At 48.0% G+C, this 25,306-nt stretch overlaps 1 protein-coding gene across 2 annotated transcripts; it reads right to left on the bottom strand.

Annotated features, from left to right (window-relative positions):
* Positions 1-83: 83 nt before the first annotated feature.
* Positions 84-25,242, bottom strand: TEDC2 (tubulin epsilon and delta complex 2). 2 transcript variants are annotated; one of them, XM_078778826.1, is made up of 11 exons: positions 25,006-25,242; positions 24,738-24,836; positions 15,060-15,121; positions 12,908-13,108; positions 12,399-12,762; positions 10,879-10,932; positions 10,040-10,118; positions 9,526-9,661; positions 9,307-9,408; positions 2,184-2,374; positions 84-1,995 (listed from the first exon to the last, which is right to left on the bottom strand). In XM_078778826.1, exons 1-11 carry the CDS (start codon positions 25,023-25,025, stop codon positions 1,852-1,854), a joined length of 1,452 nt encoding a protein of 483 aa, XP_078634952.1. In that variant the 5' UTR covers positions 25,026-25,242; the 3' UTR covers positions 84-1,851. The 2 variants fall into 2 exon arrangements, with proteins under 2 accessions (XP_078634952.1, XP_078634953.1); XM_078778827.1 differs by having other exon boundaries at positions 15,060-15,126; positions 25,006-25,192.
* Between the last annotated feature and the right edge of the window lie 64 nt (positions 25,243-25,306).

Genomic DNA, 25,306 nt, shown 5'->3' with positions numbered 1-25,306 from the left:
CGACCAGACAGAAGGGGGCATTCACTACATCGTTATCATACAGGGGTTCAGAAAGAAAAGCAAACAGGCCTTAACCAGGAATGCAAAATTTGTACTACCTTTATTCATAGAAAGTGTATGTACTAAGCTGTATACATTATTAATACCACAAAGAAAATTTGATTTTTGTGGATGATGGAAACATTCAGCCCATTCACAAAACAGGCTTCAACTTATCTGTCAACAAGAGTAATGAAGCGATGTATCGTAGGGTGGCATAGCAACAATATTGACAACAATTTTGCATTTTTTAAATAAAAGCAGCAAATTTGGCACACAGGTAGACGAATACATTATGAACAAATCTGGATATGGGGCATTGCAGATTTGCCCCCGATGGCAGTGGCGGCCATTTTACAAAATGGCCACCAGCAGTTCCAATAAGTTCACTCGTATGCTGAAATCTGAGCACCAGAAGGTGAAATTAAAGGCTGATTTACATATTGAAAAATATACACTTTCTTAAAACAGATTTATTGTGATGTTTATTGTTTTAATGACCTCATTAACCTGCACAATACGAGAATATCACCCATTGGTGGTGGTCTGCTAACTCATTTGGTAAATAGCGAAGAGGGAGATCACCAGTGAGGAATAGTTTTGCCAGTGGTACCATATTAGCTTCCTGGGAGCTAGATGTTGCTTTTTTAAGGCCGATGGCTCCCAGAAATTTGCATATTGCTTCTATATTCAATTTTATCCACCAAAATTATATCTAGCTCCGAATCTAGCCGCATCACAATATCTCCAGTTGTAAACATAAATAATACTCATCATAATCATAGATGTACAAGATGTTGTATCAAATCATTACAATCAATAGAGCTACTTCCACCTACTGGCTGGGGCTGTACCAAAACGGAAGAAGGTTTGTACCAATCACACTGGACAACAAGACACTACGTGAGGCAAACCAGACCTGCTGTGAACTGGTTTCATGCAAGTGAAAGAAGGGTTGTATTAAGCACTGCAAATGCAAAAAGACTAGACTTGAACGCACAGCCCTGCACGCGTGCGAGAGGGAATGCACTTAATATTTAATAATACTATTATTCGGATGTGTTTTTAAATTTTCATTGTTTTTTATCTTCATAATAAGTTTGGTTATCCATACAATATACACTTACTTTGATTTATTTTTGTAGTTTGGCCTCTCCAATTGTCCAATTGGCCCCCTGGTACTTTTGTATTTCAAATAAACATATTTCGTGTCATTTGCAAGTTTATGTTTGTAAATGTGTAAATCGGCCTTTAGTTTCACCCTTTGATCCTCAGATTTCTGCATAATATTTATCGTATTGAAATAGCTGGTGGCCATTTTGTAAAATGGCTGCCACAACCGTCAGCGATCAAATCTGTGATACGCCAATATCCTGATTTTTTTTTTTCCGTAATGTATTTATCTACCTGTAGACCAAATTTGGTGCTTTTATCAAAACGTGCACAACAGGTTTGCAATGCCACCCCACTATTACTGGGTTGCCTTTCAGGCAGACAAAGATGGCTCTTCCCATTCCAGGAATGAAATGAGAAGTGAACAAAGGAATGAGTGAAGCATGTTTGGAATAAAGGCAAATTCATAAATGTTGTAAGGTCTCGTGGGAACATGTCCAAATGTCGTGTGTAATATGTACAAGATACCATATGTAAGCCTTAAAGAATTGCATATATAGCAAAAAAAAATACAAAATAAGAGCAATCATCTTAACATCAGTGGGATGTAAAAGTAGCAACCATCCTTGTCTGAATTCATCTTGACGAGAGGACGTCGTATATCAAGACAAAGTAAAGAAGCTCGCAGAGCAGTGTAGTTCATCTTGAGGAATCAACCACGAGCGAAGGGAAGTGACGATTGTTCTCGCACAGCAAAGAATAGGCCGCACGGAAGACTGAGGCAAAGTCCACAGAGTCTGTTTCCATGGATTTGATCAATGGAAGCAACTCTTTAGCTATGGCCTGTGGAGGAACACAAACAGGTGGCATTCAAAAGCAAACAATTTCTAAGACAACGAAATACATCCCCGATTTATGCAATTTGTTCAAACCATGAACCGAATAATCAAACATTTGGGAACCGCATGGTATTCACAAGCAAAGATACGTGCTGTGAGCAAACTACATGGGATAAACATGAATGCACAAACCTGCTGAAGACGCAACTGCTGCTGCAATTCGTTGACCTCGTGGCGAAGTTGCTCCCAGGTTAGCAACTCCTTCTGGGTTTTGTACGACAGAATAAGAGGTCGAAGCCCATGGGCACAATCCGATTGTTCAAGCAAAATAGGTGGTTCTGGAACACACAACTGTTGTCTGTCTTGCTGCCACTGCTGAAGAGCTGAACCACAAGAAATCATTTTAATCAATGCAGTGAAGGTTGTTCAGAGGAAAAGTTACAACAATGGCATGACATTGTCTATATGGACTATCGTAATGACATACAACAAAAAACCTGCGCTACGTGGCCAAACATGAACTTCAAAAGCAACGACTTACCATGTGTTCCTGATCCAATGCTCAATATAAAAAGCGTTTTGTAATGATTCTGGCTTCCATCTCAGCCCTTTCTATATCAGGCAAACCATAATCTTTTGCAGAAAAAGAGTTGTGGTGTAACGGTGAGTCTAACGATGATTGCTGTCAAATCATCCCCCATCCAAAAACCATGATATTTTCTACCCCGTTAAGCCCTACCCTCTCCCCACCCACAACACATTGCAACTTTGTTTTTCCTTCTTGGAAGTTTGCTTCTGTATCCATCTTGTCCAACCCATTAGTCCTCCCTTGCCCCTTATTCATCTCCATATCCATTATTTGTTCAGGTCTCCATGTATCCATCGACCCTGTTGTTGGTGTTTCCCCCTCTCTCCCTCCTGTTCCTTTTGTTTTGTTACATCTTGATTTGTTCAGGATGTTCAATTCTGTTTTTGCACCTTTCTTGTGTAAAGCGGTAATGTTGGCTGATTTCCAAGCAGATGGCAGATGACCTTGAGCAAAAGAGAGGGTGAAGAGAATTGAGAGAGGATGTGAAAGAGCGGCAGAGCAGAATTTTAGGACCCCTGGGGCTGATGCCGTCTGGTCCAGTTGCAGAATCAGAGTCGAGGTTTGACAGAAACTTCTCCACCTTGTCAAGAGAGAAGGACACAGAGTTCAGGAGCAGCTGAGTTCGACTGGGTACGGTGGGTACAGAGAGAGATGGGGTTGGGACACAAGATTTTGAGGCAAACACAGAGTTGAGGCATTCCGCTTTGTCACATGCGGTGTCGGCTGTGTCACCGTTTGAGGTAAGGGAGGGAATGGAGGGGGAACAAACACAGATTTGACCAGACGCCACCAGGATTTGGAAGAGGAAGACAGGTTTAAGAGTTCAGTCTTGTGAGTAGAGAGATAGTGCTTCCTGGCTCTTCTGACGGTAGATACACACTTGTTCCGAGCTTTGTGAAAGGAACTGAGATTGCCTTCAGTTGTATTTGCCTTCCAAGAGGCAAAGGCAAGTTGTTTCAGGGCAACTGCCTCACCACAATATTCAGTGTACCATGGATGAGAGGAAGGGTATGACAACTGAAGAAAAGATGGGATAAATCTGTGCATGAGAGAACAGTTTACTTTGGAAGAATTCCCAGGAAGAGTTGATGTCAGAGGCAGTAGAGATTGGAGACCAGTCTAGATGATTGATGGCTGCTTGCAGACCGTGCCAGTCGGCCTGAGTGAAATGCCAGACTCGTCGACGCTGAGGAGGCTCTCTGATAATGGCCAGAGAGATATCCACTTTAACAAGCAAATGATCAGAAGAACCGATTGGAGCAGAAGAAGAGCAACATACATTTGCAGGGAAGTTTGTCATAACTAAGTCCAGAAAAGAAGATGCTCCATTGACTGAGATCTGGGTCGGGAAATTGACAGATTGTCTCAGTCCCAGTTCGTCCCAAAAGTCCTTTGCTGAGGTGCCATGGCTGGAGTGAGAGGTACCCACATCCAGCCAGCTGGAGTGAGACATACCCACATCCAGCCAGCTGGAGTGAGAGGTACCCACATCCAGCCAGCTGGCATGATGACAGTTGAAATCAGCACATATGAGGAAGAGAGAGTTGGGATGAGTAGATAGAGGTTGGTCCATGTTATCAGACAGCAAGATGTAGATGGAGTCATCACTGTTTGGTGGACGGTACAACACACATATGAACAAAAGGTGGGAGCGAAGGGGAAGCCGTAGCCAGAGGTACTCCTGGGGGTGAGGTGGAGAGAGGGCAGTGCAGGGAGAGTGAGGAAGAGAGTTATTGATAAAGATAGCAACCCCACCTCCAGGACGAGGCTCAGGTCTATCATACTGGAGGAGGGAGTAAACAGGGAGAGATATTAAGGAATCAGAGACATCGTGAAGGAGGAAAGTTTCTGTTAAGCAGATTAAGTCTGGTTTGTCAGAAGCAATCTGTATGGAGAGATCAATCAGGTTTGAGCGAAGGCCCCGGATGTTTGAGGTCCATACCTTTAAGGAAGAGGAAGGGGGAGCATCGGATACAGGACAGGACAGGGGAGGGGAGGGGTAGGGTAAGATGAGGAAGAGGAGGAGGTGGAAGGGAGAGCTGTTGATAGTGTGTCAGAGATTTCAGAAGAGCTAGGAGAAAGGGAAGGACGAGAATGACAAAAAGGTTTGATGGTGATTGGATGAGGCACAGTGAAGTGTTGTTTGAGGGGAGCAGCAGAGTGAGGAAGAAGGTTGGAGGAGATGGAGGTAAGAGTTGGAAGTGAGAGGAAGTGGGGAGGAGGATGCTTTTAGGAGGAGGGGTGAGAGGGGGGAATTGAAGAAAAATGGAGGGTTGGGAGATTTGAAGGGGAGAGGGGAGGCGGGGGGGAGTTTTGAAGGGGAGGGGTGAGGGGGGGAATTTAGGAGGGGAGGGGCGAGGGGGGGAGATTTGAAGCGGAAGGGTTAGGGGGGAGTTCAGGAGGGTAGGGGTGATGGGGGAGTTTCAGAGGGGAGGAGTGAGGGGGGAGTTTAGGAGGGGAGGGGTGAGGGGGGAGTTTAGGAGGGGAGGGGTGATGGGGGGAGTTTAGGAGGGGAGGGGTGAGGGGGGAGAGTTTAGGAGGGGAGGAGTGAGTTTGGATTTTAGAATGTGTTGTACGATTAATGGAAAACGAACATTTATTGCAAAATGAGTTTCTTGTGATTTTCGAGTCAGAGATCCGTTTGAAAACGTTGGAGGTGGGGTGGAATGCAGGCGAGGTTAGGGAATGTAGAAAGAAAGAACTGTAAGAGATTGAATTTTTATTTGAAGTGAAGAAATTTGGTGAGCACATCAAAGATTTTCACCTTCCCACGATTTTCCCCTCCCTTTCCCCTTTCCTTTCCTTCTACCTTCCCATGCTGCCTCCCCCCCAAGCCCTCTCCCTCCCACACATTCCCGATGTCCCTCACAAATGTTGTGTTTATGTGCTTCCCCTTCTCTCCCCATCTTGTCTACCGCTCCCCTTTTTATACACTTTGTTTGTTTGTCTGTTTGATTTGTTTGTGTGATAAATGTTAGCTCTTTCACGAGCCTCGATTATGTATCCAAAAAAATAATAAAAAAATCAAAGATAACCTTTTAAAGAAGAAGAAGAAAAGTGTGCCATAATATACAACATAATACAACACTGCAGGGGAAGTTTAAACATTATTAAATGAAACCGTTTAAACCTAAACCGTTTAAACTCCTGCTTATTTCAAAATGTTGTCTCGTTATTTACCAACGTTCCCACAGCTCTGGCGATCGAGGTGGCGAATTGGCGTTTGATGGAAGATAATCGGTGGAAACAGACTGCGGGATCCTTAAGTCCTATGGACGTATGTGACATGCTTTCGACTTGCCTCTCTTCCACCTACTTTGTGTTTAATGGGGTATATTACAAACAAGTTTTGGCACCGCTATGGGTTCCCCGGTATCGGCCGTGATTGCCAACATGGTGATAGAGGATTTGAAGGAACGCACCATTCCATCCCTACTCGTGCAGCCACATGTTTGGTTCCGTTACGTGGATGACATATTTGTCATCTTTCCCTCAGATAAAGTGGACACCATACATGAGGCCAAAAATAGAACTTCTTCCTCCATTAATTTCACCCTTGAAGAAGAGAGAAATGGAACCCCCCCCTTCTTGGATACAATCGCAACAAGGGATCCCAAAGGAGCCCTAAAGGTAACCGTTTGCAGAAAACCAACTCACACCGATCGCTACCTTGATTTCGATTCCTGCCATCCAATGGAGCACAAAAGATCTGTGGTGCACACCCTCTCAGAAAGAGCACGTGAGTTACCATCTACCTTCGAAGACAATATGAGAGAAGTAGACCATCTTCAGAATGTGTTGAGCGCAAAGGCTTCAGAATACCGGGATTTTCACAGTGGGTCGGCAGATTTTTGAAATCGGCAGGAGTGAGGGTTTGTTTCAAACCGTTTTTCACCCTGAGACGAGCTCTTATGAGGGTCAGGGACAGGCTTCCGAGGAAGGATATGGCAGGTGTGGTGTACACTGTGCCCTGTGTTTGTGGAGCCGAGTATGTGGAAGGGACGGGGAGGACCTTAGGTCAGCGTATTACTGAACATCGGAAGGCATTTGAATGTAATTATCCCAACAGATCTGCTATTGCCAAATATGGTCTTAAGGAAGGGCACACACCTTTGTGGGATAAGGTAAATATTTTGGGTTCTACTCCTAAGAGGACCAGAAGACGTATCTTGGAGGCTTGGCACACAGAAGAAACTGTTACGTTGATCATGCCGGTGATTGACTTACCATTAGCATTTGATCCACTCTTTCGTAAACTGAGCAGGGATTCCCTGACTTTAAATAGAGATTCCACATAATGTGGTCATCCAAGGGTTTTTTTATCAGGACTATATCCCACAAACCAACACACCCCAACCCCCGCTCCCCCTCCTTTGTTTCTACCCACCTCTTTACCCATAGCATATCGCCATGTGTCGATATTGAAACCATTACAGGTTATTTTGTGCTTTCATCTCACGACACATAGGGTTACACTAACTTATGATCACTTGTTTAAAAAATTTTTTACCGATTGTTCCGGAGTGTGCACCCCGTGTGTACCCCGGTTTAGAATAGGTACACCGTATCCCTGCGTGTGGTAAGAGGCGACGAAAAGGGTTGGCGTCAGGAAGAGCATCCGGCCATAAAAACATTGCCTCAAAAAGAGAACCATGACAATTACAACTACGTATGGGCAGGGTACAGCCCGAAGTACCCCATGGGGGACCTCACTCCCTCTCGTCAAAACTCAAGGTGGGGAACCCGATCAAAGCAAGGGTGGAAATCACTCCATTTATGACGACAAAACGTCTGATGACCCACGTGGAGATCCGTTTCTGAGGTTTTGGGACGTGGAATGTCGGGACAATGACAGGGAGATCAGGAGAAGTGGTGGAAGTATTGGTCAGAAGAAGAGTGGACGTATGTTGTGTGCAGGAAACGAGATGGATGGGAAGTGGTGTGAGAATGGTGAAGGGTAGGCAGGGACAGAAATACAAGTTTGTGTGGCAAGGGTGCCCGGAAGGCGTGCATGGTGTTGGGGTCCTGTTTTCTGAGGAGTCTGTAGACAGTGTGGTGAGTGTGACTAGAGTGAGTGAAAGGTTGATGATGGTGAAAATGATGATTGGAAAGCTCTTGGTGAACATCATCTCGGGATATGCTCCGCAGGTCGGTCGGAGCGATGAAGAGAAGGACAAGTTCTGGTGTGCAATAGAGAAGCTGATGGAAAACGTGAAAGATGAGGAAGTTGTTGTGGTAGGAGAAGACCTAAATGGACATGTGGGAAGGAGTATGAACGGTTTTGAGGGAGTTCATGGGGTTACGGATATAGTGTGAGGAATGGAGAAGGTAACAGGGAGTTTGCTGATGGAGCTGCTTTGTTGATTTGTAATACTCAGTTCCAGAAAGAAGTTAATAAGCTTGTTCATAATAAAGTTAATAATAGGAGGAGCCAAACCAACACATTCGCCAAACCAACACAAGTGCTAAACCAACACATTCGCCAAACTAACACATGTGCTAAACCAACACATTCGCCATACGAACACAATCGCCAAACCAACACATTCGCCAAACTAACATATGCACGAAACCAACACATGCGCCAAACCAACACAATCGCCAAACCAAGACATGTATCAAACCAATACATTCACCAAACAAACACATGTGCCAAACCAACACATTCGCCAAACCAACACATGTGCCAAACCAACACATGCGCCAAACCAACACATCTGCCAAACTAACACATGCGCCAAACCAACACATTCACCAAACTAACACATTCACCAAACTAACACATGTGCCAAACCAACACATTCGCTAAACCAAGACATGTGCCAAACCAACACATCCACCAAACCAACACATGCAACAAGCCAACACATTCGCCAAACCAACACAAGCGCCAAACCAACACATTCCCCAAACCAACACAAACGCCAAACCAATACATTCGCCAAACCAACACATTCGCCAAACCAACACATTCGCAAAACTAACACATGTGCCAAACCAACACATTCGCCAAACTAACACATGCACCAAACCAACACACGCGCCAAACCAACACATTCGCCAAACTAACACATGCGCCAAACCAACACATTCGCCAAACCAAAACATTCGCCAAACTAACACATCCGCCAAACCAACACATTCGCCAAACTAACACATGTACCAAACTAACACATGCGCCAATCCAACACATTCGCCAAACCAACACTTGTTATATAATAAAGTCCTCGTATTCTGTGTCACTGTGAAACAGCTGAACTTCAGCTCGGAGATGGAGAGTGTGGGGGTGTGTTCAGTGGAAGTTCAGTAAAAAGAAAAAAAAGAAAGAACGTAAACGTTTCATGGCCAAATTCAAACTGAAAGTTGACGAATTTTTTTTAGCTGATTTCTAGAGAAGAGGAGGACAAGAGTGATGACAACATGGATTGCAAAAGACCTGAGTTGTGTTCAGTTACCAAGCAGCTACCTTGGCCTTGCCAATCCAGCTGTTCCTCATCAACGGTTTGGAATTGAGTGCTTAAGCCACTTGGCGGGTTCATTACAAGAAACCTGTTAACTGAACACACCCTGGCATGCTGGGTATACCAGTGTGCAGGTTATACATGCCTGAAATTTTTTGAGAGCATGTTTTCCCGAGGTACGGGAGGTTTACAGTGTGAAAATACGGTAATAATCATGCTGAAGTACGAGATGTATGTATGTGATTAGATTACAATGAGCGTTTACCAGCTTCGATGAGAGATGTCTCTTCCTGCAGTTCCGAAACGAGGCCAAGAAGAAGCTCCATTGTTTTCAGGCTGCGGTAAGATTCCTTCCACCCAAAGCTTTCTGTGCGAACAGATTATCAGGTGCGTGGCGTTTTCAAGAAAGGCAATGCTTCTGCCAAAAGCGAGCGAATGAATGCATGCTGCACGGAACAAACCGGAATGGTGAAACACTTCTCACCAAAACATTGCTCATCGGCACATTCAACCTCATGATCCTCAACAACAGCAGAGATCTCCAAAGCCATTTGTCGTATTTCAGCCACGAAGGTCTCCGCCTCGACAGGACCCATGGGACTTACACCATCCCGTGCGAACTAGGATTGCATGTTGGCAGTTAGCTTTTAGGAGCATTTAGACGGTATGCTGTGCAAGCTGCTTGCTTTTTCAATTGTCTAGAAATCCTGCTCCCACGCCTTCAGTACGGTGCATACATAACTTCCGCCATTTAGTCATAGTTCCTGCTCAAAAAATATCCCCGAATTCATCAATGAAGTTGATGCAGGCAACAAGAAAGTAGGCCGCGCCTGGTACGAGAATGATCCCCACTCACATCAACTACAGCGTCTGAAAGTGAACACAAATCATAAATACAAAAAAAAACATCTGTCGAAGTGAAACTTTCTTTCAGGAAAAGGTTAAATTTCAACGGATAGATTGGCTTTTGGAAAATATTAAAAAGTATATCAATTTACCATCATTTGAAGTTTCTTGAGAAAAATCTCCTCCTCAGGCAAACAGCGGGATTCGAGTCGAAAAGCTTGCTCACGAAGCCTAAAGTCAAGTGAACACTATTATTGGTGAGTTCAGACTTTTACACCACGATAATAAGTTAGCAAAACTTGTAATTAAGAGCTATCGATTTGTAATGTTTGTAAACATGGTGGAAATGAGGACTCCACCCCTCCCACATGCAATTCCCCACCACATGAATGCATCTGTAAAACAAGAACAGCACACGGTAGAACATTTAACGTTTTGTATCGCACTGATCAGATAGGCCAGATCTGGATCCGGATCTTGATAAAAAACCTAATCAGCTTGTTCTTGTCCCTACCCAAGTCATCACCAAGTTTTTTCAAAATCCGTCGATATCGTTTTTGGCTACATCTCTCAATGGTGCAGAATCACTTTTAAAATCTGGATCTTCACCAAGATATAATCAATTCGTCCTTGTCATATACCCAACCTGTCCACCAACTTGTCCGAATATGTCCATAATTTGAGATATTGTGCTATGTATCGTTTTTGGCCCTAACTTTCAACGGGGAAGAGTCACATAAAAAAACATCATATCCGCATCCAGATCTCCACCAAAGTCTAATCAGTTTGTCCTTGTCACACACCAAACCTGTCCACCAAAAGTTCTGTACAAACCTTTTTGAGTTATCCTGTTCACAGACAAACAGATAGACAGACAGGTGTGAAAGCATACAGATGAGGCTAAATATATGGCCACTTTAGTCACAAAGACCATGTTCTGAAGAAACCAAAATACTGCATATACTATTACATAAAAGACACTAAATCTCACCTTTGATTGTTCGTGTAAAGCTTTCTCCATCGTTCAGGTAAAACCAAATCCTTTCTGGTAAAATAATGGCACACAAGAAAACATTAAAAAAGGGCCGCAATAATTTAACATGCAAAATACACACCGGAAGATAGTGGCCAAAATTTTAGTCAGAAATAATACCGCAAGATATCAACATCTACATCCTCAAATGACAAACGAGCTTCATTTCCCTGTCCAAGAACTCCAATATGGAGCATTCCAGTGCCGAGGATGGTGGGCATTTGCCAAAACTGAAACCTGGTAACATCAGGAGGGAATGAATAATTATCTGAGATACCTTGGCTCAAAAACTACATAAAAAAGAAAATGGAATTTGATGTGAATGAGTCTATGGATATGACTCCACCTGCGTTAGTCGTCAACCCACTGTTACATCTGAAAGGTCACATGAAGAGAGAAGGAGGAGGAGAGAGAGGAGGAGGAGGAGGAGAGAGGAGGAGGGGAGGAGAGAGGAGGAGGGGAGGAGAGAGGAGGAGGGGAGGAGAGAGGAGGAGGGGAGGAGAGAGGAGGAGGGGAGGAGGAGGGGAGGAGAGAGGAGGAGGGGAGGAGAGGAGGAGGAGGGGAGGAGAGAGGAGGAGGGGAGGAGAGGAGGAGGGGAGGAGAGAGGAGAGAGGAGAGAGGAGAGAGGAGAGAGGAGAGAGGAGAGAGGAGGAGGAGAGAGGAGGAGGAGGAGAGAGGAGGAGGAGAGAGGCGGAGGAGGAGGAGAGAGGAGGAGGAGGAGGAGGGGAGAGAGGAGGAGGAGGGGAGAGAGGAGAGAGGAGAGAGGAGAGAGGAGGAGGAGAGAGGAGGAGGAGAGAGGAGAGAGGAGGAGAGAGGAGGAGAGAGGAGGAAGAGAGAGGAGGAGGAGGAGAGAGGAGGAGGCGAGAGAAAGAGGAGGAGGAGAGAGAAAGAGGAGGAGAGAGAAAGAGGAGGAGAGAGAAAGAGGAGGAGAGAGAAAGAGAAAGAGAAAGAGAAAGAGAAAGAGAAAGAGAAAGAGAAAGAGAAAGAGAGAGAGAGAGAGAGAGAGAGAGAGAGAGAGAGAGAGAGAGAGAGAGAGAGAGAGAGAGAATTAAGTAGAAGAGTGAAAACATCAGATGCTTCTATCTCAAGTTATGATATGCAAAATGGTTTTCAACGGTCACATGACATCACACATCACATCCCAAATTTGAATCGGTTTATCTTTGCATCACAGTCAATACTTGTGCAAGTTTGGTGAAAATCCCTCGAGTAGTTCACAAGTTATCATGGCAATGAAAAATCTAACACACACACACACACACACACACACACACACACACACACACACACACACACACCCCCCCCCCCACTGCCTCCGATTTATCCTCAATTCTACAGCTCTGTATTTTTGAAAATTATATAATGACAAACCAAACAACAACAACATCAACAACAACAAATGCTGGTTATTGTATGGTCCATCACTATAACAAGTCCAAACACGACAGTAACCTTCAACAAAATGGACATCCAATTACCCATCTCTTTCAAGAAAAAACGAATTTGTATCGTCAGTCATCTTTTTCACTCTCGTCTGTCCTTGAGCATCATCTTCACTTTCTCTTTCCGATGATACGTGCACAGCCCCCTCCATCGTGCAAGGACCTGATGCAGGTACGAGATTCCACACACATGCATCAACTCCAAAGAGCGACACACTGGAAGGCCTCACGTTGGCTTTTGAGGAACCAACTGCTCCGGAAGTCTGTCCTTTAGGAGTCCTTCCTAGAGGTGCTGATGGTTTGGATGGGTTTGAGGTGGTCAACCCCAAGGCCCGCGTGTTCTTTCTGGTTGCCAAATTTTTCCTGCCAAATTTGACTCGAGTTTTCCTTGTGTATTTGCCTTAGAGGAAAAAATAAAAATAAAAAGATTAAAAAGTGAGGTAAAACACATACACCATCTCTAATAAAATTCCTCACAAACATTCCAAATCCCTTGAAAATGTTAATGCAAACAAGTGAAGAATATCTTGACAAATAAACCTAACCTTTCCGAGCAGACAAATCATGTCCAGGCAGCCTGTCCTGTGATGCGTCCCGATGAGGTTTTGATGAATCTCCATCCTTACTCTTCGCTTCAACAAATGCTTTGTTTTCAGGAACGGAACCTTCTTGTGTTCTTACCCTGAAGGCACGAGCTAAAGCCTCGGTGAGGAGTTTTAGATCCTTGGTTTCCATGGATGAATCACCTGTGCACAAAGGGCACTTGGTTAGACCTTCCACAATGGGCACAGTAAACCCTTATACATCACGGGTGTTGCGTTGCTGGAAAGTGCTGCAAACTCCAAAACTGAAAAAGTTAATACTTAGACCTGATGGGAAAAATGGGGTTAGGTTCCTGGATTAAGGGGAAAACGTAGATGAAGGAAGGCAGCAGCCAAGAATAAACACATCACAATAGAAACAAGAAAGAGCAATAAGAAATTGAAGACCGTCACAAGGACTTGTTTTGTGTGGTGTATTTTGTGTGGCAAATAAATGGAAGGAAGTACTAAAAGAAAGGTTGTTGATTGCAAATGAAACGTCTAAATGGTCTAGTTGTAAATGTATAAAGGTCAAAGGTCTGAAAAGTTGTAAAGGTCAAATGGTCGGAAGGTCTAAAAGTCTTAAGAGGTGTAAATGTGTCGAAATGGTGTAAAGTGTCGAAAGGGTCGGAATTGGCTGAAGGGGTCTAAAGGGTCTTCAACGTCTAAAAAGGGTCGAAGGTCAAAGGAGTATACAGGGTACTAAAAGGTGTGAAGGTCAAAGGGTAGAAAGGATTTTGAGGGTCTTTGGGGTTATAAAATGGTCTAAGAGGATCTAAATGGTCTCAGAGATTTAAAGATTATAAAGGGTGTAGTGACTGGGTATATAGGGTCTTAGGGTCCTAAAGGGCATTAACAGTCTAAAGGTTTTACTGGTCTCTATAGGGTCTTAGGGTTATATAGGGGTTTAAAGGGACATAGGGTTCTAAAGGATCTTAGGGGTCAAGGGTCTGAAAACTCTTAGGGGTCTTATTAATTGGTTTTAGGGGTCTTAACTAGGGTGTTGGGGTTTTGAATGATGTCAGGGTGTATTGAAGGGTGTAAGGGTGTCTTGAAGGGTGTTCGGGTTTCTTGAAGGGTGTTAGGGTGTCGTGAAGGGTTCTAAAGTGTCTTACAAGGTTTTTTGGGTCTTGACTGTGGTCTTGGGGGGCCTAAGGGGTCATAACTGAGGTCTTAGGGTAAAAAAGGTCTTAGGGTTATAAAGGGGCTAAAGGATCTTAGGGTTCTAAAGTGTCTTAGGGTTATAGTAGGTTTTAGAGGTCTCAAAGGGTCTTAGAGTTGTAAAGGGCTTTAGGGGTCTTTGGGTTCTTCAGGGTCTAATGTACTTAATACACATAACTCACATCCTGTGCGGACAGCCGGACACAGACAAATGGATAGAAATGCAATGCCCCCTCCTCTGGTGATGGTAATAAACATGCAAAATAGAAAACACAAGACTTTTATCTTTAAAATTAAAATGTAAAAAACAAACAAAAAAACAAAACATTACAGTCCTGCTTGGGACAGGAAGAAATGGGACGGCATCCTCTTCCAGAATAATCCCATCTTGTCAGCGTTAAGATCTGCTTAGGCCTAAATCCATTATTCTCGATCAGTTTCTTGAGCTGCGGTGGGTAGTTCGCTGCAGCAACATGGTCTGCCGACGCCACCTCTCCAGCTACCCTGACGCTTATGGAAGCCGAATCTTCTTCTTCTTCCCCGATTCCTCGTGAAAAATGTTTGTATGTGCACAATGCTTCCTCTTGACACTTTCTGCGTTTGGTCCTCGACCTTTTTTTTTTTTTTTTTTATAAGAGCTTTTTAACATAAAGGGCTTTTATCCAAACTTTCAATATTAGGATCATGGGACTGGAATACGACACTCAAGCACTTCATGGAGCAGTTAAATCACCCATGTGGATGCAATACAATGATTCGCAACTCAGCTCAAACAACATGAATGGTTGAAATCATGCCCCACAATAACTAAATAGGTACGCAGAGAGGTTGCCCGCGATTGGTCGAAATAGCGAAATCGAAACCCATGATATTTAAGGGTGTACTGCCCCTTTAAAAAGATACCGGCAGCGAACATATGGGATTAAAAAGGCCAAAATAAAAAGAAGATTTTCACCTTCTGCTTGTGTCGTCTGAGAACCAGCATATTCAACATCATCTTCCTTGCACCTCGTCTTCCTGTCCTCCATAACAAACAAACAAGAAGACGTCATGCAGAGCACGACACCTGAAAAATCCACGCCCTTCCCCCAAAAAAGGTTGCCATTGATCCATCAAATTGTACATTTCATCAAGATTAAAATTGACGATCTTGATCAAAGCTCAGGTTAATAGGATGAAAAGTGACGATTTTTCAGATTGTTTTATTTTGATGATTTTAGTAGTTTCGCCTTGAGTTGACCTTTGACCTATTGACCTCAAAAATAGTTGGTTTCCCAATTCAGTGAGGCACTATCCAAATTCTGTTAAATTTTCAAGTCAATCAGATGAACATTGATTTTGAAAGTTTGACCTAGAGTTGACCTTTGACCTCAAAAATAGTTTGTTTCCCAATTCAGTGAGGCATTATGTAAATGATGTAAAATTTTCTAAGTCAATCGGATGAATGATGTTTCAAATGAAAATGGATGATTTTGGAAGTTTGACCTTTGACCTTTTGATCTCAAAAATAGTTGGTGTCCCTATTTAGTGACTCAATATACAAATGCTGTTCAATTTTCAAATCAATCGGATGAAAAATGGCGATTTTAGAAATTCGACCTCCAGATGACCTTTGACCTCATTAATAGGCTTCTCAACTGTGACGACCTCTACAACTGGTGAAGTTTCATGACGATCGGTTTGGTATTGTGACCTGTAGGTGAGTGACAAACAAACAGACAAACAGGCAAACAGGCAAACAAACGCAACCGACCAATATACTTGAGAAATCTTCGATTTTGCAAGTAATAAAACAAAACCATGTGAAGAGCATTTCAACATGCATTCACCTTGCTGATAGCCCCAGAAGCACATGAGCTATATTTGGTGGCCCCATTGCATGCTTCTGTTAGAAAAGGTTCAATGGTACCACAATAAAGCTGAGGGTGTCACCTTTGAGAAAAATTAGGTTGCATGAACAGGGGAGTGGCGGGTAAACATATACGAGGTATAATATGAAAAATACATGAGTGTGGCGGCTACCGCTGGGTTTACACAATCGCCTTGCACCTACCAAGGACGCGGAGCGATCACCATGCCGGGCTCGTCCAGGACGCCCGGGCAGGCCCGCGCTCAACTTGCCAGGCCTCGGCCGGGACGCCCGGGCATGCCCGGGCACGCCCGCTCTCGACTTGCCAGGCCGCGTCCGGGATGCCCGGGCATGCCCGGGCATGCCCGCCCTCGACTTGCCAGGCCGCGGCCAGGACGCCCGGCCACGCCCCCTCTCGCCTTTCCCGGGCAAACGCTCCGGGATAATGTGTGTATATATATTGCTGCCCGATAAACGGGCTTTTCAGAGTACCCGAGTTGTTTTGTGACAATAAAGAAACTCGGACGAATTCCAGCTTTTTGTCGCATCCATTCTTCCGATTGACGTGGGAGCACAGCTCCTACATTGGTGACCTACCGACATGGACACGGCAGTTGCCCTTAAACTGCCTACCTTCTGGGAGGCTCACGCGGAGGTTTGGTTCGCCCAGGCGGACTCCCTGTTCGCCCTGCGAGGCATCACGGCCGACGACACCCGCTTCCACCATGTGGTAGCAGCACTCGGTTCAGCCACCGCGGCCCGCGTCCTGAGCCTCCTCGAGAGCCCGCCAGCCGCTGACAAATACGGCGCGATTAAAAAGCTCCTCCTCGACGCTTTCGCCCTCCCATCGGCGGAACGCGCACGGCGCCTGCTCGACCTGCCCGAGCTCGGCGACACGCGCCCGTCTGAGCGAATGGACTACATGCTTTCGCTGCTCGGCGAGCACTCTCCGGCATTCCTGTTCCGGGAGCTGTTCCTCCGTCAGCTGCCTAGCCCGGTACGCTTCGCCCTGGCAAGCACGACGATCATGGATCCCCGCGCCCTCGCCAGGGAAGCCGACAGGATCTCCGCGGCAGGCCAACGCATTGCAGCAGCGACCTGGGGCCCACCGCCGTCCGACGCAACGCGCATGGCGCCCGAGCACCCGGCACGGTCGACGACCGAACTGCCGACGCAATTGGCGGCCGCTACGCCGAGCCGACCACCTCCAGCACGACGACCGGGGCCTCCACCTGACCAAGCGTGGTGTTACTATCATGCCAGGTTCGGACAGAAGGCCCGGACATGCCGACCCCCGTGCACCTTCGGCAGGCCGGGAAACGGCCGGGCCGGCGTTCATTACCAGCCATGAGCGCCGGCCACACGGGCAACTTACTTTTCATCACGGACAAAGCGTCCGGACGGCGCTTCCTGTGCGACACCGGCGCCCAACTGAGCGTCATACCCGCCTCTGATCAGGACAGGCAGTCCGCGGTTTGCGGCCCCTCCTTGGTTGCGGCCAACGGATCGGCCATCCGCACCTTCGGCCCGCGCAACGTCACCCTCTGCTTCGGCGGCCAACGCTTTACTTGGACGTTTGCAACCGCAAACGTGCCCATGGCTCTGCTAGGCGCCGACTTCCTCTGCGCACACGGACTGCTGGTGGACGTCCAACGGCGTCGCCTCATCAACGCCGAGACCTTCAGCTCCCTGGTATGCACATTGAGCAGCTCCGCTCCGACCGAGCTGGCATGCGCCCTCCCAGGGGCGAACGAGTTTGCTCGCCTGCTCACGGAGTTCCCGGCCCTCACGCGGCCGACGTTTTCGGCCGTCGCAGTACGACATGGGATCGAGCACCACATACCAACCACGGGCCCGCCGGTCTACGCCAGAGCCCGCCGCCTCGACCCAGCCAAGCTCGCCGTGGCCAAAGCCGAGTTTGACGCTTTGGAACACCTCGGCATCGTGCGGCGCTCCGATAGCGCGTGGGCTTCGCCACTACACATCGTCCCAAAGCCAGGGGGCGGCTGGCGCCCATGTGGCGACTACCGCCGCATTAACGACGCTACCACCCCCGACAGGTATCCGATCCCGCACATCCAAGACTTCTCCGCCCGTCTGGCAGGACGGGTCATTTTTTCAAAAATCGATCTCATACGGGGATATCACCAGGTACCTGTCCCTAAAACGGTCGTCATCACGCCGTTCGGCTTATTCGAATTCCTACGGATGCCGTTTGGCCTCAAGAACACGGCTCAGGCGTTCCAGCGCTTGATGGACGGCGTGCTGCGTGACCTGCCGTTCCTCTTCGTTTACCTGGACGACATCCTCGTCGCCAGCACGTCCCGGGCCGAGCACCTCCTCCACCTCCGAACACTGTTTGGGCGCCTCAGCGAGCACGGCCTCATCGTCAACTCGGCCAAATGCCACTTTGGCACGACGGCCGTTGATGTTTTGGGCCACCACATCACCAAGAACGGGGCCGTGCCGCTGCCAACCAAGGTCGAGGCCATCACCACGTTTCCGCGTCCCCGCTCCATAAAGGCCCTGCAGGAATTCCTGGGAATGGTGAATTTCTATCACCGCTTCGTGCCCCGCGCTGCTCAACTCATGCGGCCCCTCTACGAAACCCTCCGGGGCAAGCCGGCCAAGCACGACATCGTCTGGTCCGCAGCAATGGACGCGGCATTCCAAAGCTCAAAGCGGGCCCTCGCCGACGCAACACTGCTCGCTCACCCGGTGCTCAACGCTCCCATCGCCCTCACCACAGATGCCTCCGACTACGCGGTGGGCGCCGTACATGAGCAATGGGTGAACGGGGTTTGGCAGCCACTCGCTTTTTTCAGCCGGCAGCTCCGGCCGAACGAGCTCAAATACAGCACGTTTGACCGTGAGCTCCTCGGTCTACACCTGGCCGTTCGCCATTTCCGCCACCTCCTGGAGGGCCGACCCTTCACGGCGTGCGTCGACCACAAGCCGTTGGTTTACGCAATGGCCAAGGTCACGGAGCCGTGGTCGGCCCGCCAACAGCGCCACCTCTCCGCCGTGTCGGAGTTTACCACGGACATCCGGCACATCGCCGACAAAAGCAACGCCGTGGCCGACTGTCTTTCTCGGGCCAGCGCGAACGCGGTCCACCTTGGCGTGGACTTCGCGCTTATGGCGGCGGACCAAACCACCGACACCACGGTGCAAGCCCTCCGGGCGGCGGACACGGGCCTCCGCCTGGCCGACATCCCCTTCGCGGACACTGTCCTGCTCTGCGACGTCTCCCAAGGACAGCCTCGCCCCATCATGCCCGTTACCTGGCAACGCCGCATCTTCGCCTCCCTCCACGGCCTTTCCCACCCGGGCCGGAAAGCTTCCCAGAAGCTGGTGTCGGCGCGATTCGTCTGGCACGGCCTTCGACGGGACGTCCGCGATTGGACCAGCACCTGCACAGCCTGCCAACAGGCCAAGGTCCACCGACACACCCAGGCCCCGCTGGCACCTTTCTCCGTGCCCGAACGACGTTTCGACCACGTCAACGTGGATCTGGTGGGCCCCCTCCCCCCATCACGGGGGTTCACACACCTGCTCACCATGGTGGACAGGACCACCAGGTGGCCGGAGGCCATTCCCCTCGTCTCCACCACCACCGCCGACGTGGCGCAGGCTTTCATCGCCACCTGGGTCGCCCGCTTCGGCGCACCGGCGGACATCTCGTCAGACTGCGGACCGCAGTTCACCTCCGAGCTGTGGGGCGCGGTCGCCCGCAACCTGGGGGTCAAGCTCCACCGTACTACAGCCTACCACCCCCAAGCCAACGGGTTGTGCGAGCGATTCCACCGCTCCATGAAGGCCGCGCTCATGGCCGGCCTTCAAAACGGCGGTTGGGCCGACCGGCTGCCGTGGGTCCTTTTGGGCCTCCGCACGGCCCCCAAGGAGGACCTCCGGGCATCCACTGCCGAGCTTGTCTACGGCCAGGCGCTACGCGTCCCGGGCGAATTCATGCCCGACGCTACCAGTCCCTGGTCCGCAGCTCACCAGCGCTCGGACCTCCAGGAGGCCGCCCGACGGTTTGCCCCCGTACCAACATCCCACCATGGTGACCCCCAGTCCTACGTCCCCCCAGCGCTTCGCACAGCGGAGTACGTTTTTGTGCGTCATGACGCATATCGGGGGCCACTCCGGCCGCCGTACGACGGGCCCTTCCGGGTCCTGCGACGGGACGACAAGTCGTTCGTCATCGACATCGGCGGCAGGTCGGACCGGATTGCGGTGGACTGCCTCAAGCCGGCGCACGTGGACATCGACCAACCGCCACGGTTGGCCCTTCCGCCGCGGCGAGGCCGCCCCCCGTCCACGGTGCCCCCCACTCGACCACCCACCACCACACGACCCGCCAAGGGTCGCTTTAGCCGGGTCATCAGGACCCCCCTCAAATTGACCCTGCCGGTGCAAGTCGATTCTGGGGGGACGTGTGTAGCGGCTACCGCTGGGTTTACACAATCGCCTTGCACCTACCAAGGACGCGGAGCGATCACCATGCCATCATCACCACGCCATCATCACCACTCTCGACTTGCCAGGCCGCGGCCAGGACGCCCGGCCACGCCCCCTCTCGCCTTTCCCGGGCAAACGCTCCGGGATAATGTGTGTATATATATTGCTGCCCGATAAACGGGCTTTTCAGAGTACCCGAGTTGTTTTGTGACAATAAAGAAACTCGGACGAATTCCAGCTTTTTGTCGCGTCCATTCTTCCGATTGACGTGGGAGCACAGCTCCTACATAAGCGTGATAATTTTGACCGTCAACATGACCACATTCTGGTAGGTGATTTGGGAGATTTGCAATAATGCATTCATATAATTGGCCTCACTACTCTGTATATCCTTTTGGATATCAAGAAGCAGCAAATCAAATTCTCGAGAAAATACTTCTGAATTTTCCACAGATGTATCCTATCCACACTTGTACGTTTCAAGCGATCAGCTCTTTACTATCTGGAGTGGACAATTTTTGTGGTACTTCCCTTCTAGAGCCTCAAGTTCAACTTTTGTCAGCAAAGAAGTGTCCCCAATCCTTTCTGCAACAGACTGTATTGCCATTATCACTGTTGGTGTGATGATGTTGATCAATTTGAAGTCGCCATGTTTCTTGACACAACCTTTTTTTTTCTTCTTTTTTTTGGGGATGGGGGAAGATAAGAGATGGTGGTGAACAGCTGTTTTAAAGACTTGGAGGGAGGAGTGGGATTGAAGGGAGTGGGGGAGTTTGTTCCAGAGGCGGGAGAAAAGGGGAATAAAAGAGTGAAGGTGAGCAGAGAGCCTAGATTTTGGCAGTTTAACCATAAGAGGGTTGCAGGCAGATCTTGTGCGACCTGTAGGAATATTTGGGGGACAGAGCACAGAGAGAGCTGGGGGAGGAAGGCCGGAGAGGAGTCGGTAGAAGACAGAAAGACCACCAACCTGCCTGCGGTGAGTGAGTGAAAGGCCCTCGGAGTTAGCTTCATCTCAGGAGATTCCAATGATTCTGAAAGCTTTGGTTTCAACAGCGTGACGTCGGGCTAGGTGTGAGGCAGGAGCACCGGCCCAGAGGGCAGAGTTAGACCTTGATGTTCTTTTATTTACTCCTGTCAAGGCAGATGGTCCTTCGCTGTCTCGCTTCGCGACATGTGCATTTTTGATAGCACAGGCGATGATAACTGACAGGTACACAGAAGTTGGACTCGATCACTTCCCCATGCTCTAGAGCAGATCTGTATGTATAAAATCATTCATGTCCCTCGTACATTAAAATAATTTGGCCAGGGATGATGATGTGGTGTCGACCAACTGGTCAGTGCCTCTCTTCGTCATACTGTAATAACAGGTTCTTCTTGGCAGGGGACGGATTCATGGTCATTCCCTGGTCCATTGTCTTAACACGATAAAAAGCAACAAAAATGTCACTCTCCGTCCGGTGTTGATAAAATTGTTTGGATGACAAAATTCAACCCGAATGATGTACGATGCCAAATGATTGGTATTTCAAAAGACCGTGGCATATGACCTTAATATTTGACAGAATTGTATAAATAATATTTACAAGCTGGAAGCCCATGGTAAAAAAATACCACGACAGCAAATTAAAACAAAAAGGAAACCTTTTATTCTTCTGCTGGTTGAAAAAGCTATATTGACTCATTGTTATAATTTTCCCGTAGGTTTGGAATAATTTGAAGCAACTTTTTTGTAATACAGTATATCGTGTCTGAAGAGCAATTCAGCGTTTCTGGAGACAGACAGCATTAATCTATTAAATATACTGTATAGACTATAGAGTATTGTGAAATTCCAAAATCATATTTTTTAACAGCCAATAAAAAAAAAAATTGGGAGCAATCAAGGCAGCAGTCTGTTGCCTTATACACTGCCCAGGTTTAATTTTTGGTCCATTTGAAAAATTTTCAATGTTCCTATAGGTTTGGATTAATTTGAAGCAACTTTGGATGAACTTTCTTTTCTCTCCGAGGAGCATTTCTGTGTTTCAGAGTGGGAGAGACAGACAGATGACATTAGCCTAATATAATTACAGACCAATAAATAGGAAAATCCATCACCATTCAAATAGTGTTAACAACTTTGAAATATATAACATGTAGTTAAATTACAACATTTATTCAATCCAACGATACCCCTTGGCCATCCAAGGAACAAGCTATTACAACAGGACTACCGATTGTTCTGCGTTCTACACCATTCTTGCGTGTAACCAATCTGATGCTTTACTGTGCCATTCAGTTGTGTTCGTTGTTGTGACCGTTCGTGATTCATACCTAAGCTAAATCATGATGAATGGTGTGCGGGACCAAAATGAGCTGACGGTCACCCACTTCAAGCACTCATCATTTCACCTGCCACTCACCTATTCACGCAACATATTTTGACTGAAAACTGAGATACTCACGTTTCTTGTGATACCAATGAACATTTTCCAGCAGAAGGGTAGAACGAAAATTGTGTTCAAGGCCTATCTGGAGAGTGGCCACAGACTGTGAATGTGCGTGCGTGCGTACGTACACACACACACACACACACACACACACACACACACACACACACACACACACACACACACACACACACACACACACACACACACACAGTCTGACACACTCACTCTGACACACTCACACGCGCGGTCTGACACACACACACACACGCGCGCGGTCTGACACACACACACACGCGCGGTCTGACACACACACACACGCGCGGTCTGACACACACACACACGCGCGGTCTGACACACACACACGCGCGCAGTCAGACACACGCACGCACGCAGTCTGACACACGCACGCACGCAGTCTGACACACGCACGCACGCAGTCTGACACACGCACGCACGCAGTCTGACACACGCACGCACGCAGTCTGACACACGCACGCACGCAGTCTGACACACACACGCACGCAGTCTGACACACACACGCACACAGTCTGACACACACACGCACGCAGTCTGACACACACACGCACGCAGTCTGACACACACACGCACGCAGTCTGACACACACACGCACGCAGTCTGACACACACACGCACGCAGTCTGACACACACACGCACGCAGTCTGACACACACACGCACGCAGTCTGACACACACGCACGCAGTCTGACACACACGCACGCAGTCTGACACACACACGCACGCAGTCTGACACACACGCACGCAGTCTGACACACACACGCACGCAGTCTGACACACACACGCACGCAGTCTGACACACACACGCACGCAGTCTGACACACACACGCACGCAGTCTGACACACACACGCACGCAGTCTGACACACACACGCACGCAGTCTGACACACACACGCACGCAGTCTGACACACACACGCACGCAGTCTGACACACACACGCACGCAGTCTGACACACACACGCACGCAGTCTGACGCACACACACGCAGTCTGACGCACACACACGCAGTCTGACGAACACACGCAGTCTGACGAACACACGCAGTCTGACGAACACACGCAGTCTGACGAACACACGCAGTCTGACGAACACACGCAGTCTGACGCACACACACAGTCTGACACACACACACAGTCTGACACACACACACAGTCTGACACACACACACACAGTCTGACACACACACACACAGTCTGACACACACACACACACACACACACACACACACACACAGTCTGACACACACACACACAGTCTGACACACACACACACAGTCTGACACACACACACACACACACACACACACACACACACACACACACACACACACACACAGTCTGACACACACACACACAGTCTGACACACACACACACAGTCTGACACACACACACACAGTCTGACACACACACACAGTCAGACACACACACACAGTCAGACACACACACAGTCAGACACACACACAGTCAGACACACACACAGTCAGACACACACACAGTCAGACACACACAGTCAGACACACACACAGTCAGACACACACACAGTCAGACACACACAGAGTCTGACACACACAGAGTCTGACACACACACAGTCTGACACACACACAGTCTGACACACACACAGTCTGACACACACACAGTCTGACACACACACAGTCTGCCACACACACAGCCTGCCACACACACAGCCTGCCACACACACAGTCTGACACACACACAGTCTGACACACACACAGTCTGACACACACACAGTCTGACACACACACACAGTCTGACACACACAGTCACGTGTCACAGTCACACACAGTCTCAGTCTCAACCATGTGGTAGACCAGACGTCGCTCGAACTCACCATGGTTTGAGCAGAGGCCTGTACTCGTGCAAAAACCCTTCCAATCGAACGTGCTCACGCTCGGCCTCCGCAAGTGCATCGGCCACGGTTTCCATGAGCCTGAGGCAATAGACGATATTAAAACTTATAGTTATATACACAGTAAGTTAGTTAAGCTTACACATAACGTGTCACGTGTAGCCGTGGAGGTAACCAGGTCGATCAAATGCTGAGGCATTTACCGCCAATTTATAAACAAATTAATTAAGGACAAACCGGTTACACAAACCTTTCTGACAAACCCTGCATCACTGATTAAGGGTCATTCCACAAGTTGAAGTTAAAACTGCTTTATCCTCGTAGCACTAATGTAATGACTAAATGACCTTTTAAATCGTCTCGATATCTATTGTTAACATTCTCACGACCACTCAATTTGAAATGTTGACGTGGTTAAAACTCCCGCTCCAAAAGGCAAAAGCTGTAAATAATTTTGGCTTAAGCGACACCTTTCGTAATGTGGCTCATTGGAGGCAATAAAATGCTTTTGAAAGTATAAATATATACTTGTTTTTACAGATCCACTTTAA

Source organism: Myxine glutinosa, chromosome 5 (genome assembly GCF_964187855.1).
Source record: "Myxine glutinosa chromosome 5, kmMyxGlut1.1, whole genome shotgun sequence".
Lineage (NCBI taxonomy): Eukaryota > Metazoa > Chordata > Myxini > Myxiniformes > Myxinidae > Myxine > Myxine glutinosa.
Note: the sequence above shows the minus strand (reverse complement) of the source record. Positions and strands in the feature narration are given on the sequence as shown.

Coding starts and splice junctions, on each gene's coding strand:
- TEDC2 (XM_078778826.1), bottom strand. CDS start 25,025: ATGCAGGGTTTGTCAGAAAG. Junction 24,837..25,005: donor ATGCAGGGTTTGTCAGAAAG/GTTTGTGTAACC, acceptor CTATTGCCTCAG/GCTCATGGAAACCGTGGCCG. Junction 9,409..9,525: donor TGCCGATGAGCAATGTTTTG/GTGAGAAGTGTT, acceptor CTGTTCGCACAG/AAAGCTTTGGGTGGAAGGAA.